The following is a 15,193-nucleotide window of genomic DNA, read 5'->3' on the forward strand; positions in this document are numbered from 1 at the left end:
ATAGGACAAAGCATGAATGGGATAATATCTAAGGCATGAAAAAAAGGGAATGGTAATTATCATGGGTAAGTTTAATCTGCATGTTGATTGGACTAATCAAACTGGCAAAAGCACCATGAAAGAGGAGCTTGTAGAGTACTTTGAGGATTGATTCTTAAAGCATTATGTTGCAGAACCTACCCAATAACAGGCTGTTTTACATTTGGTCATGTGATGAGGTGAATTAATAAAAGATGTTGCAGTTAAACATCCCAACAGAAGCAGTAATTACAACATGGTAGAATTCCAGATACCATTTAACTGTAAACACTTGGGGTCCCAAAACCAATGTCCTCAATTTAAATAACACCTTTCAAAAGATATGAATGTATGGCTGTCTTGAGCTGAGTGGGTAAATAAACTAAGGAATAGGGCAGTACATGAGTAGTAGCTGATATTTAAACAACTAATTTATAATGCTCAGTGGAAATTTGTCCCATTTAGAAAGAGGAATCGCAAGAGAAAGATGAACCACCCATGATTAACAAAGGAGGTTAAGGGGACTGCTAAATGAAAGATTAGAGTATATAAAGTGGCAAGGACTACCGGTAAAATAGAGGACTGGGAATCTTACAAGAACCAACAGCAAGAGTCTAAAAAGTTAATAAGGAAGGAGAAAACTGATTTTGAGAGAGAGAACTGGCAAGTAATATAGAAACAAATGGCAAGGATTTTTATAGATAGCTGAAAAGGAAGAGGGTAGCTAGGGAAGTGTGGTACCCTTGGAAAAGTGACAGTTGGGTATTAATAATGAGAAACAAGGATGTGACAGATAAGTTAAATCAATACTTCACATCAGACTTCAGAATGGAGGACACTGTACACATCCCAAATATTTCTAACAGGCTGGTTTCAAACACAATGGACTTGTAAAGAAGATACTGCAAGTAACAAGTCACCAGATGCAGATGCCTACACTTGGGTTTTTAAACAAAATCACTAAAGAGATCTAAGAGTCATTGAATGAGGTTTCTCAAAATTTACTGAGTTCCAGGAAGTTACCAATGGCCTGGAAAACAGCAAATATAACTCCATTGTTCAAGAAGGCAGGAAAACTAAAAGTGGATAACTATAAACTGTTCATTTAACATCTGCTATTGGCAAGATCCTGCAGTCTATCAACAAAAAAAGGAAAGCTAGTCAATTAGAGAAGCTTAATGCAATGGAACCTAGTCAACATGGTTTTATAGAAGATAAGTCATGTTTAAACCAAGTTTGCTAAAGCTGTTTGAGGATGTAACATTCAAAACTCTTAGATATGGATACTCTAAGCTGTAGCTCCTTTCGGTTTTCATAAGGTATTTGACAAAGGGCCACATAAAAGGCTGACACAAAAGATAAGAACTCATGTTGTTTGGAATATTGCATTCATGTGGTTTGAAGGTTGGTTAGCCTATAAAACAGAGAGTAAGAATAAACAGGCTGGTAGAATGCAACTAGTGGAAGGTCCCTATATATAAATGGCCCTCAATTACTTATTGGTTTATATTAATAACCTAGAGGAGAGGGTGGCTATGTTGTCAATGACACACAAATAGGTGGGAGAACATGTTGGAATGAGGACAGCAGAACTCTACAACTGGATATGGAAAGGATGAGCAAGTGAGCAAACACTTGCTAAAGCTGTTTGAGGATGTAACATTCAAAACTCTTAGATATGGATACTCTAAGCTGTAGCTCCTTTCGGTTTTCATAAGGTATTTGACAAAGGGCCACATAAAAGGCTGACACAAAAGGCTGGCACATGCAACTCAATGTGGGAAAGTGACGAGGTTACACACTTGGATCCTCAGGCTATTATCTAAATGAAGAAAGGCTGCAGATGGGTGAAGTGAAGCAGGATCTTGGCATACTTGCACACAAATCACAGAAAAAAATTCTAACCACACCCATATTCTGAGAAAGGCTGCAGCTTCCTCAATTGTTTAAAAACCTTCAATGTACACGGTATTCCAAATATTTTTCCGGAGAAACAGCAGTTCCTGATGTACCTTGTTATCTCTAAGGAAGTGTATAAGTGTATATATAAGAGATAAATCCCAAACTTCTGGAAAGCTGTTTGTGATATTGTTCCTGGAGTCCAGGAGTTAAGTGCTAACGTTCTCAGTTCCTGAGCACTTATGTTGGGGAAATTAGCCTGCTGAATCTGCATCGGGTCAGACTTGGCAGAGGAAAAGAGAGGCCATTTACTTGAACACACAAGAATGGAGATAAAGGTGAAGAAGTTGTGCACAAAAATTCAATTTTCAAGATTGTTTAATGTCATTTCAGTACACAGGTGTAAAGGAGGATGAAATAATTGTTACTCTGCCTCCAATACAGCACAAAAAAACACAGGATAAAGAGGACAATAATAATAAATCAAACACCAATAAATATAAATACAGAATGTATCATATACATCGATTAATTGTATGTCCATAAAGCAACGCTAGGCACAGATTGTCTGTACATCAAGTAACTGTTAGAAAATGATAAAGAAGTGGTGGGTGGGGGTGTGGAGGGGTGGATTAGTGGGCGAAGTGTTGATCAGCCTTACTGCTTGGGGAAAGTAACTTTGAATCTGGTGGTTCTGGTGTGAATGCAGCGTAGCCTCCTCTCTGTGGGATAAACAGTCCACCAGCAGGTTGGGTGGGACCCTTCATGATGTTACTAGCCCTTCTCCAGCACCATTGCTTTACCTTTTTTAAATTTACTTAATTTTTATTAAATTCTGCTGATAACAATTTAAAATTTGGAAATAATTGTTCTCTAGTATTAATTTTTAGTTACTGTTACGAGTGTAAAGCAAAGTTATAATGTTTAATTTGTGAACGTTAGCGAACATTCATGTGGCATCACAACCAATACAACTGGTTTCATGACTCAGCTGACTGTCTATGCATTTCTGTGGCCATCCCTGCCTTTAATTATTACAGGCAATCCCCAGATTATGACAGTGTTCTGGTCCTAAGAACTGTTCGCAATCTGAACTGTTTGTACATCAGAAATAAACAGCAGTGTGTGGGAGAGGATGAAAAAAGCAGCTGTGACGGGAGAGTGAGCAGGCACGGGAAAAGTGACCACCAGCCGGCCTCATTGACTCAGTGAGCAAGTGAGTTTGCTCTGTACTCCCAAGTCACTCAGACAGACACAACCCTGATTGTTACAGCTCAGTGGAGGAAAGGCCGCACAGAGACTACTCCATTCCCGGCTGGTAGAAGATGACAGCAGCCCCACAGCTGTAGGCAAATCAATCTCCAATCATCTCATTAATCTTAGAATATTAAATCACGTGTACATGATGTGCATAGTCTGCAACCCAGGGAGGGCTTGTATTCCCTCAAAATTAATCAATATGCTTATAGATCATGGCCTCAAAATCACTTGCAGACCACAGTCAGATCAGATTGGCAACATCTCCTCCTCAATTTCCATCAGCACAGGTGCACCACAAGGCTGTGTAATTTGCCTCTTTTCCACTCGCTTTGCACTTGTGGCTGCGTGGCCAAGCACAGCTCCAATGCATATTCATCCACTGTCATTGGCCAAATCAAAAGTGGTGACGAATCAGCATATAGGAAGAAGACTGAAAATCTGGCTGAGTGGTGCCACAATACCATCCTCTCACTCAATGTCAGCAAGACGAAGGAGCTGATTACTGACTTCAGGAGAAGGGCACCACAAGTCCATGAACCAGTCCTCATTGGGGAAGTGGAATGGGTCACCAACTTTAAATTCCCCAGTGCTATAATTTCAGAGGATCTGACATGGATCCAGTACATAGGTGGCACTATGAAGAAAGCAGACAATGTTTCTACTTTCTTAGAAGTTTGCAAAGATTTGGCATACCACCTAAATTTTTGACAAACTTCTATAAATGTGGAGTGGGGAGTATATTGACTGATTGCAACACAGGCTGGTATGGAAATAACAATGCTTTTGAATGGAAAATCCTGGAAAACGTAGTGAATATGGCCTAGTGCTTCACAGGTAAAGCCTTCCCCACCATTCTGCACATCTTCAAGGAACGTTATTGCTGAAAAGCAGCATCCATCATCACGGACCCCCACCATCCAGGCGAAGCTCTCTTCTTGCTACAGCCACCAGGAAGAAGGTACAGGAGCCTCAGGACCTGCACTGCCAAGTTCAGGAATAATTATTAGCCGTATAATATCAGGCTCTTGAACCAAAGAGGATAACTTCAGTCACCCCAACACTGACATCATGGATTCACTTTCAAGAACTTTTCATCTTATGTGCTTAATATATATTGCTTGCTTATTTACTTATTTATTTATTTTTCTTTTGGAATTTGCAGTCTGTTGTCTATTGCACATTGGATGGGGGTAATCATTCTTTGATTCGATTGTGTTTCTTGTACTTACTATGAATACCTGCAAGATAATGAATCTTGGGGTTGTATATGGTGACATATATTATGTACGTTGATAATAAATTTGCACTGACTGAACTCTAAACTTTGCTGAACAGGTTGGAGGCAGCTTCAGAAAAGGTGGGTATCACCAGCAGATCCACTGTATGTAAGAGTGGGCTTAGCTGACAAAGTGACCACTGAGCCCAGGCAGCAGTGAGTACAAGATGACTTTGGCTTGTACCTTCCACTGGGGTGGCAGAGCACATTACATGGGAAGAACTGTGTTAAGGCCTGTTTTTCTCAGTCCCACATATACATGGGTTCCAGTTCCCAACAGAAACATTAAATAAGGACAGACTTACAGACGTTGAGCATTTGAGCAGAGAGATGAACACGGCTAAGGTAACCTATTCAGCCTCACCATTTACAGAGCTGGCACTGAGCTATTTAGCAACTGAATGAATCTAATCCACTACTTCTCTTCAAATAAAAAAGATCCTAATTGTTGGATACAATTTCTTTAGAAGATTATGTGTGGTAGAATCACATGTACCCTTGGAAATTAAGTAGCATCCCAATAATAAGAACAATAAGCGCCTTAGAAAGGAGTTTCAATATTCCTCATTAGAAGGCAGTCTCAATGGCAAGACACCATGCCTCCTTGTAGTTTGTTGGGGGTGAAGTAAAAAAAAACTGAATAATGCATGCATGACATGTGTTTGGAAATGATTTGACGCTTTGAAATGTTATGCTTAACAAATCTGTTACAACAAAGAGTGGGTATAATGAGCAACTTTCACCATATCCACGTGACAACACACAGAAAAAAGTGCCGATTCCAGGCTCTGACTAAAGCGACAGCTGAAAAATAGTAAATGAGAATGTTCATTTCCAAAGGGGAAATTTTCTCAGGCCCCAGTTGATTTCCAATGCACAGTATACTCCAGTTAATGGGCACCTAGATAATAGGAAATGTTCATTTAAAGAAAACATTTATTTGTTCCAGTTGCAGTTCACTGCTTATCCTCCATATATTATCCAGCATTTGCATCATAAAACAGAAAATAAATAACTAATTCCTTTGCCAAAGGCTGTTGTGCATAGAAGTTTTGTATAAATTGCCATAAAAGAAATATATGGAATGCTAAAATTCATAAAAATGGTTATCAGTACATTTTCCTTTGACTCTTGGGGAGTAGGGAGGGGTGGTTCTACATTTTATATACACAGCAAATAGCCTAATAGTCATGCCTGTTAATGCATTTATAATATTCTATAATAACTGGAGGTAATACCAAATAAAGAGAATGGTTTATATTCTGCTTTCTCAAGCTCAAGTCATCCAAAACGCTCAATATTTGATAGTCTTGATACTGGAGAAATCTTGCATTTTCACTCTTATGCACAAAAACATGGTGGGTTCCTCTTCAACCTCACCATGCATCCAACCAACTTGTTCCTCATATCAGCCTCTGCTTCTCCCAAGTAATGGCACCTTCACACACTTCTGCTCCCTGTCACTCTCAAACATCTGGCATACTGCTAGTGTCTTCCACAGCGAAGACTGATGTAAAATACTTATTCAGTTCATCCACCATTTCCTTGCCCCAATTACCATCTCGCCACCATTATTTTCCAGCAGTCCAATATCTACTCTCGTCTCTCTTTTACACTTTATATACCGTAGAAACTTTTGGTATCTTCTTTAATATTATTGCCTAGCTTACCTATGTATTTCATCTTTTCCTTCTTTATGACTTTTTCAGTTGCCTGCTGTTGGTTTTTAAAAGCTTCCCAACCCTCTAACTTCCCACTAATTTTTGTTCTATTATATGCCCTCTCTCTGGCTTTTACATTGGCTTTGATTTCTCTTGTCAGCCACAGTTTTGTCATCCTGTCTTTAGAATACTTCTTCCTCTTTGGTACGTATATATCTTGTGCCTTCTGAATTACTCCTAGAAATTCCAGCCATTGCTGCTCTGCTGACATCCCTGCTAGTGTTCCTTTCCAATCAATTTTGGTCAGTTCCTCTCTCCTACCTCTGTAATTCTCAATTCCCTTTACTCCACTGTTAAATTGATCCATCTGACTTTCGCTTCTCCTTCTCAAATTGCAGGGTTACTTCTATCATATTATGATCACTGTCCCCTGAACGCTCGCTAATCAATTCCGGTTCATTGCACAACACCCAATCCAAAAATAGCTGATTCCTAGTGGGCTCAACCATGTGCTGCTCTAAATAGCCATCTCATAGGCATTGCAGAAATTCCCTTTCTTGGGATCCAGTGCCAACTTGATTTTCCCAATCTACCCGCATATTAAAATCCCCCATGACTATTGTAATATTGCCCTTTTGACAGACATTTTCTACCTCCCATTGTAATTTGTACACCACATCCTTACTACTGTTTGGGAGTCTGCATATAATTCCAATCAGTGTCTCTTCACTCTTACAGTTCCTTAGCTCTACCCACAATGATTCAACAGCTTCCGATCCTATGTCACCTCCTTCTAATGATTTGATTTCATTTTTTATCAACAGAGCCATGCCACCCCCTCTGCCTACCTGACGGACTACCTGGTAATGCTCTAAAAACTTGTTCCAACCAACCAGCGGCAGTATTCAAGGACACTTCCAACCTCTCACTGCTATGGTTGGAAGTTCCCATCTGCTTCAAAAGGACAACCAGCGCTCAGAAAGAGCAATGTGTGCTGCCTTAATGACTACCGTCCAGTAGCACCCACATCTATGGTGATGAAATGCTTTGAGAGGTTGGTTATAGCTAGAATCAACTCTTGCCGTAGCAAGGACCTGGTCCCACTGCAATTTGCCTATCACCACAATAGGTCTACCACAGATGCAATCTCAAGGCACTCCATGCGGCCTTGGATCATCTGGACAATATAAATACCTATGTCAGGGTGCTGTTTATTGACCATAGCTCAGCAGTTAACACCATACTCCCTACAGTCCTGATTCAAAAACTACAGGACCTTGGTCGCCGTACATCCCTCTGCAACTGGAACCTTGACCCTAACCAGAAAACCACTATCTGTTCAGATTGGTAATAACATCTCCACCTCACTGACAATCAACACTGGCGCAGTTCAAGGATGTGTGCTAAGCCCACTGCTTTACTCTCTCTACACCCATAACTGTGTGGCAAGGCATAGCTCAAATACCATCTATATATTTGCTGATGAGACAAGCATTGCTATTAGGATCTCAGATGGTGACAAGAGAATGAGGTATAGTAGCTAGTTGGGTGGAGTCACAGCAACAACCTTGCACTCAGCGTCAGTAAGACCAAAGAGCTGATTGTAGACTTCAGAAAAGGTAGGCAAGGAACCATGAACCACTCTTCATAGAGGAATCAGAAGTGGAGATACTAAGCAATTTCAAGTTCCTGGGTGTCAATATCATTAAGGACTGAACATGGACCCAACATATCGATGCAGCTATAAAGAAGGCAAGACAGCAGCTATGTTTCATTAGGAGTTTGAGGAGATTTTGTTTGTTACCTAAACCTCTCAAAATGTCTACAGATGTACCATGGTGAGCATTCTGACTGGCTGCATCACTGTCTGGTATGGGGAAACTACTGCATAGGATTGAAGTAAGCTGCAGAAAATTGTAAAATTAGGCATCTCCGTTATGAGCACTAGCCTCCATAGTATCCAAGGCAACTTCTGTCCTTTCGAAACAATGCGTATCCTTGGACATTAAGCTCCCAGCTACGTTTAATCTTCTTTCAGCCATGATTCTATGATGCCACAACGTCACACATGACCATCTGTAAACTGTGCTACGAGTTTATCTACCTTATTCTGCATACTGCTTGCATTCAAATATAACCTCAAAGAATAGCAGCCTGGTTTAATATAATTTGCTGAGCCCTACATTGCATTCATTAGTTTTGTACAACGACTCTAATTTTCCCAAACACCTAATTCTGATCTACCTTATGGTTTCTGTTCTTGCTTTATTGTTACCTCCATTTGACTCTTCAACCTCTCTTGTCTTTAAATGTACTTCAGATTTTCCTGGTGCTTTTACCTCCAATTTCCCCCCTCACACAAACATGCCTCTGTCTGCATCTTCAGTCTAATTTTTTCTCACATGTCAAATAAAGCAGAAAATGTTGGGAATACTTGACAAGTCAATGGCCCTTTATCAGAAATTATGTTCTGAAATGCTAATTCTGTTTTTCTTCTCTCTCCACAGATGCTGCCTGGCCCTTTGTGCGCTTCTAACCGTCATTTCAGATTTACAGCATCTGCAGCTCTTTTTCCCCATCCAGTAAAATGTCATTGACATGAATTGTTGATACAACTTCTCCCTCCATGTTGTTTATTCCACTGAACATGTTCAGTATTTTCTCTTTTTATTTTAGAAATGTAGGTAATGCCTTATTACAAAAAATGTGCACAGCAAATTCCACAAACAGCAATATGCAGTTCAGTTGGTTGACTAATACCAGGGACAAAGAAAATAATACTACAGAAATTTTCTCATCTACCCATTGGTCCAGATCAAGCCTCATTTTAATGTCTTACCTGAAAGTCAGCATCAGCCACTTTCATCTTCCAGTTTAGAAAAATAAAGAGATTTCCAAGGATGGTCTTTATAATGAAATAGACCCAAGTCAAAAAGAGGCCTTCTCAAAATTTGTTTTTTATGCTCTTATGAATTAGGAGCAGGAGGAGGCCACTCAAAGACTGTTCTGCTATTAAGTAAGATTATGGCTATCTAATAGTAACCTCAACCTTACATTTTTGTTGACCCATGGGTTATCTATTATCCATTTACATTTTGGAAACAACAAATGAAGATGCAAATAAGACGTCTCTATCTTCAGGATACAGAGAAAACACAGGAGACAAGATCAAAAAGCTACCACTGAATAGGGCCAGGAATTGCTTGGGGAGCAGGCTAAAATTAGTTGGGAAATAGGAGTCACAAGATGTGAAATATAGAAGGGGATAAAGGACCAAGGTAAGTAGTTTAGTGGAAGTGTTTCAAGTAACAATGACCTGGTCAGGACAAAAATTCAACTTGTTATTAGTGATGAGATGACATTTTACGAATCACAGGGGTCAAAGAATAGGTGCCTTAATATTGTTATGGTAATCCAAGTGTATTGCATTGGAGGTCAGTTTTCTACCTTTATGAAAGGTTCACTCATGGAGTACAAAACATGCCTTGTTTAGTTAAATTAGAAATACTCGTTAATGTAATACAGATTTTTCACTTTACAAAGTGCAAGGGAATAAGAAATGTATTTTATTATTTGGGTATTTTATAATGACAATACCTTAATTGATCAAAGTGGGAAACAATGCTGCAGGTGCCTCAGATTAATTTTATGTAAGGAATTCCTATATGCCACTATCCTCCTCTCTGTATTTTACTGGATGAACAATGCTGCCTTATAAATGCTCTTTGCTCACTACTACCATCAGGTAGGAGGTGTGTGTGCGCATCCATTGGGAGCAATGAGAACCACTGACACCCTTGGGTGGGTGTGTTCGTACAGAAGCCTTAGGTCCTACACCACCAGGCTCAGGAACAGTTATTACCTTACAACCATCAGGCTCCCAAGTTGGCAAGAGTAACTTCAATCACCACTATTCTGAACTGTTCTACTATCTACAGACTAACTTTCAGGGACTCTTTACAACTCAAGTTCTCAAAAGTATTTTAATTTGTACAACTTGTCTTCATTTTGAAGATTGCCTATTGGTGTTTGTTAGTCTTTGTTTATGTATAATTTTTCATAAAAGTCCATTGTATTTCTTTTCTTCCCTGTGAAAGGAAATGAATCTCAGGGTAGTATATGGTAGCATATACACACTTAACATAATAAATTTATGTTGAACTTTGAACATCATTAGAGGTTTATAATGTATTCCTGCAGTTTAGGAAAAATTTACACATTAAACATAAACCCCATTAGAATCACTGAAGGATAGCATTATATCCCTTAGGATTTGCTGAGGTGGAACCGAGATTACTTTGGAATAAATCAAAGGGAATAGAACAGTGTCTTCCCACTTTTCGCTACAGCTTGATGGTATTAGTCAAAGTTCAAAGGAAATTTATTATCAAAGTACATATATGTCACCATATACAACCATGAGAATCATTTTCTTGTGGGCATACTCAATAAATCGATAATAGAATTATGAGCATAATAGAATCAATGAAAGACGTGGAAATATTGTATGTAGCCTGCAGAACGTCGCCATGGTTCCTTGGTGCCATCTTGCTTAAAAAGGGTTGTTCAGCTCTGGAAACTTGTGCACAAAATCTCATCTAACATCCTAGTGCAAAAAAAAGGAGTGGCAAACTGTAAAACGTTCGGTCTTTTGGCTAAGATATTGGACTGAGACATGTCCTGTCCTTTCAGAACAGAATTGATTAAGGACAATACATAACACTCAGCCAGCACTAATAGAGAATAAATGATCAACACATTGTTTATGGGACTCCAATGCACTAATTATAATTCAAAATATTCAATTTTCTCCAAAATTTTAATGCAAAAATACCTTTTTTCAAATCGATTTTGATCTTTTTTCCTTGCTTCTTGATCCCAGGTCCCCCAAGTGATGTTGGTGAAGATGCTTTCCTGGTATGCATTAAGTGGTTATTGCTCCTTAACTGTTTTGGACTACTGAGCTTCTTTGAAATCAGTGGCGAGCTACTCTCAGCATTATTGGGATAAACCGCATCTGCAGGTTTGCCACCTGGCTTGGAACGCACTGAAGAAGGAACCTTGGTTTTTGAATCATCGTCATGAATTTGGCTCAGAATAGACCCAATTGCAAATTTTTCATAGAGTTCTTTGTTATAACTTGGAACTATCTGGAGTTCAACAGCAGGAAATTGCAAGGCGTTTCGGAAAACCTCTTGTGCTCTGCAAAACAAAATTAAAAGAGATAAAGGATAAAAATACAAAAGTTTCCAACTAAATGCTTCCCACATTTTTGAAATGTGTTGATTCTTCCCTCTAATTGATTTGTTCCCTCACCCCTACAAACAGGAAACATCTTTGGACTGACAGAGTTTAGGCATTTTCAAGCTGATGAACCAGTTGTTAGGAGGTGCACAAGAGCAGTGTTCATCACAGCAGTTTGCTCTGGTGACTTTCCGCATATACCTGAGAAGGAGCAAAAGATACTCAGCTTGGTACCTCTGTCAGTAACAAACTAAGATTTGGCAATCTGGTCAGAGTCTCCAGACTTTGAGCCATGGTGCTCAAATGCAGATATCTCACTGTGCAGGTGTCATTCTAACTTATGACTCAATACAAAATTACAAATTCTAGTACAATAGATCTGGCTAGTACTCCCCTGAATAAAGGAGGTTACAATATTGTTCAGTTTAGATATGCAAATGACCAAAGGAGTTGATAGACTAGGTAGAGTTATACAGCTTTCATTCTTCGCAAGTCTGGAAGTGGAATATAAATCTTCAAAGAACCATAAAAGGATTAAATCAGGATACACTTTACCATACAATGGGAACTCTGAAGATCACTCAATATTCCAAGATTGACATGTGCAATATTTTATGGAGTAGAATTTTTTTTTCTTTTAAAAATGGGTGCACTAGCCATTAAAAGTTGACCACATGCAATGAATGGACTGTTATGTCTTACAAGAGTCATACTACAGTAAGTATGCAGCATTTTGTAATACCTTAGGGTCCTACACAAATATATGGAGTCTTCAGATCAAATACATTAAGATTGTGGAATAAGTAATTCATTAATAATTGATTTATTATTGTCACATACAGTGAAAAGCTTTTGTTTGCCTGCCATCTAAACAAAGCATTCCATACTTAAGTGCAAGGATAAAGCTTCTGGCACAAAAAGAGCTAGAGTAATAAAAATATAAAGGAGAGCATTGAAGCATTTAAGGAGTGGCCTGAGGCTGATATGGGACAGGGATGGAGTAGAAAATTAATTAGCTGTGGAATACAATTCATATGGAGTATATAATGGGGCAAATACCAGCTGAGCTAAATAGAATGCAGAGTACTGTTATAGAAATGTACTATCTACAAAATGCACTGCTTTACACGTCAGCTGCTGTGACAACATCTCACAAACCTGTGGTTTCTACCACCAAAAAAGGACAAAGGCATCACGTGCATGGGAACACACAACCTGCAGATGTCTTGGAAGTACAGTATATCGGCAGTCTTCCATCATCATCGTGTTTAAATCCTGAAATCCCATACCTTACAACACTGGGATAAGGGTTCAGCAGTTCAAGATGTTGGCTTGCCAGCCCTTCTCTAAGAAAATTAGGGCTGGCAATCAATTCTGACTTCATCAGTGAAGCCCAGATTCCAAAAATGAATAAGAAAATAAAGACTGTGAAAACCAAAAAGGCAAATAAACTGTAGACACTGAAAATCTGGAAATGAAAACAGAAAATGTTGGAAGTACCCAGTTGGTCAGATAGCATCTGTGGAGGGTGACTCAGAGTTAATGCTTCAGGTCAATCAACCTTCATCAGAAATTATAAATATTAATCCTGCCTCTCTCTCCAGACGTTGCATGACCTGCTATATACTTCCAGAATTTTATGATTTTTTAATTAGGCTACATACATTCTTCAGTCCTTTCTTCATCAATTGAAGAATATCAAAAATAACCAATCATCCAAAAAGAAATCCAACATCAATAGGTGCCACAGCAGTGTAGCAAAGTTATCACACATCTGGCCTTTGGAGTTCAATTCCAATGTCATTGTAAGGAGTCTGTACACCCTCCCTGTGGGTTTTCCTCAGGCACTCTGGTTTCAAAGTTAAAAGGTTCAAAGTAAATTTACTGTCAAAGTACATATACAGTGCCTATAAAAAGAATTCATCCCCCCTTGGAAGTTTTCATGCTTTATTGTTCTACAACATTGAATCACAGTGTATTTCACTTGGCGTTTTTTTTATACTAATCAACAGAAACAGACTCTTTTATCAAAGTGGAAACAGACCTCTACAAAGTGACCTAAATTAATAACAAATATAAAACACAAAATAATTATTTGCATAATTATTCACCCCCTTCAAGTCAGTATTTAGTAGATGCACCTTTGGCAGTAATTACAGCCTTGAGTCTGTGTGGGTAGGGCTCTATCATCTTTGCACATCTCGACACTGCAATTTTTCCCCATTCTTCTTTACAAAGCAGCTCAAACTCTGTCAGATTGTACGGGGATCATGGGTGAACAGCTTTTTTCAAGTCAAGACACAAATTCTCAATTGGTTTGAGATCTAGACTATGACTTGGCCACTCCAGGACATTAACTTGTTTTTAAGCCATTCCTGTGTAGCTTTGGCTTTATGCTAGGGGTCATCGTCTGGAAAACAAATCTTCTCCCAAGCCGCAGTTCTCTTGCAGACTGCTTCAGATTTTCCTTCAGGATTTCCCTGTATTTTGCTTTATTCATTTTACCCTCTACCTTCACAAAACTTCCAGGACCTGCTGCAGTGAAGTATCCCTACAGCATGATGCAGCTATCACCATGCTTCACAGTAGAGGTGATGTGTTTTTGATGATGTGCAGTGTTTGGCTCATGCCAAACATAATGTTTAGTCTGATGGCCAGAAAGCTCAGTTCTGGTTTCATCAGATCATAGAATCTTCTTCTAGCTGACTTCAGAATCTCCTCCCTGCCTTCAGGTAAACTCTAGCCGAGATTTCATGTGACTGTTTTTCAACAGTGGCTTTCTCTTTGCTACTTTCCCATAAAGCTGCAACTGGTGAAGCACCCAGACAACAATTGTTGTATGTGCACTCTCTCCCATCTCAGCCACTCAGGCTTGTAGCTCCTCCAGAGTTCTCATTGTCTCTTGGTGGCCTCCCTCACTAGACCCTTTCTTGCATGGTCACTCAGTTTTTGAGGATGACATGCTCAAGGCAGATTTAAAGCTGGGCCATATTCTTTCCATTTCTAGATGATTGACTTAACCGTACTCCAAGGGATATTCAGTGACTTGGAAATTTTCTTGTATCAATCTCCTGACCTGTGCTTTTCAATAACCATTTCGTGGAGTTGCTTGGAGTGTTCTTTTGTCTTCATGGTGTAGTTTTTGCTAGGATACTGACCCATTAGCAGTTGGACCTTCCAGATACAGGTGTATTTTACTACAAACAATTAAAACACCTTGATTGTTCACGGCGCAGTCTCCATTTAACTAATTGTGTGACCTCTAAAACCAATTGGCTACACCAGTGATGATTTGGTGTGTCATACTAAAGGGGGTAAATACTTATGCAATCAATTATTTTGTGTTTTATATTTGTAATTGATTTAGATCACTTTGTAGAGATCTGTTTTCACTTTGACACAGAAGAGTCTTTTTCTGTTGATCAGTGTCAAAAAAAAAACAAATTAAATTCATCGTGATTCAATGTTGTAAAACAATCAAACATGAAAACTTCCAAGTGGAGTGAAAATTTTTTATAGGCACTGTATGTCATCATATACAGTGCTGAGATTTATTTTCTCACAGTGTTCACAGTAAATACAAGAAACACACAATGCAAGTCAGTGCATGACCACACCCAACAGAGCACCAACAACCAACATGCAAAAACAACAGACTGCAAATTCAAAGAGAAAGAGAAAAAATAATAATAAATAAATAAGCAATAAATAGAGAACACAAGGTGAAAGTGAGTCTAGTTCAGTGGGAACACTTCAGTGCTGGGGCGAGTGAAGTTATCCCTTCTGATTCAAGAGCCTGATGGCTAAGGGTTAATAACTACTTCTGAACATGGTG

General features: G+C 39.0%; 1 protein-coding gene across 9 annotated transcripts in view; it reads right to left on the reverse strand.

Annotated features, from left to right (window-relative positions):
- LOC140199358 (partitioning defective 3 homolog B-like) overlaps positions 1–15,193 on the reverse strand; it is a 1,206,993-nt gene that overhangs the window by 628,189 nt on the left and 563,611 nt on the right. For all 9 annotated transcript variants that reach the window (XM_072261292.1, XM_072261291.1, XM_072261294.1 and 6 more), the window contains exon 8: positions 10,949–11,316. In XM_072261292.1, the coding sequence (XP_072117393.1) occupies positions 10,949–11,316 (368 nt within the window). The remainder of the gene's footprint in view (positions 1–10,948; positions 11,317–15,193) is intronic.

This window comes from Mobula birostris, chromosome 6 (genome assembly GCF_030028105.1).
Source record: "Mobula birostris isolate sMobBir1 chromosome 6, sMobBir1.hap1, whole genome shotgun sequence".
Lineage (NCBI taxonomy): Eukaryota > Metazoa > Chordata > Chondrichthyes > Myliobatiformes > Myliobatidae > Mobula > Mobula birostris.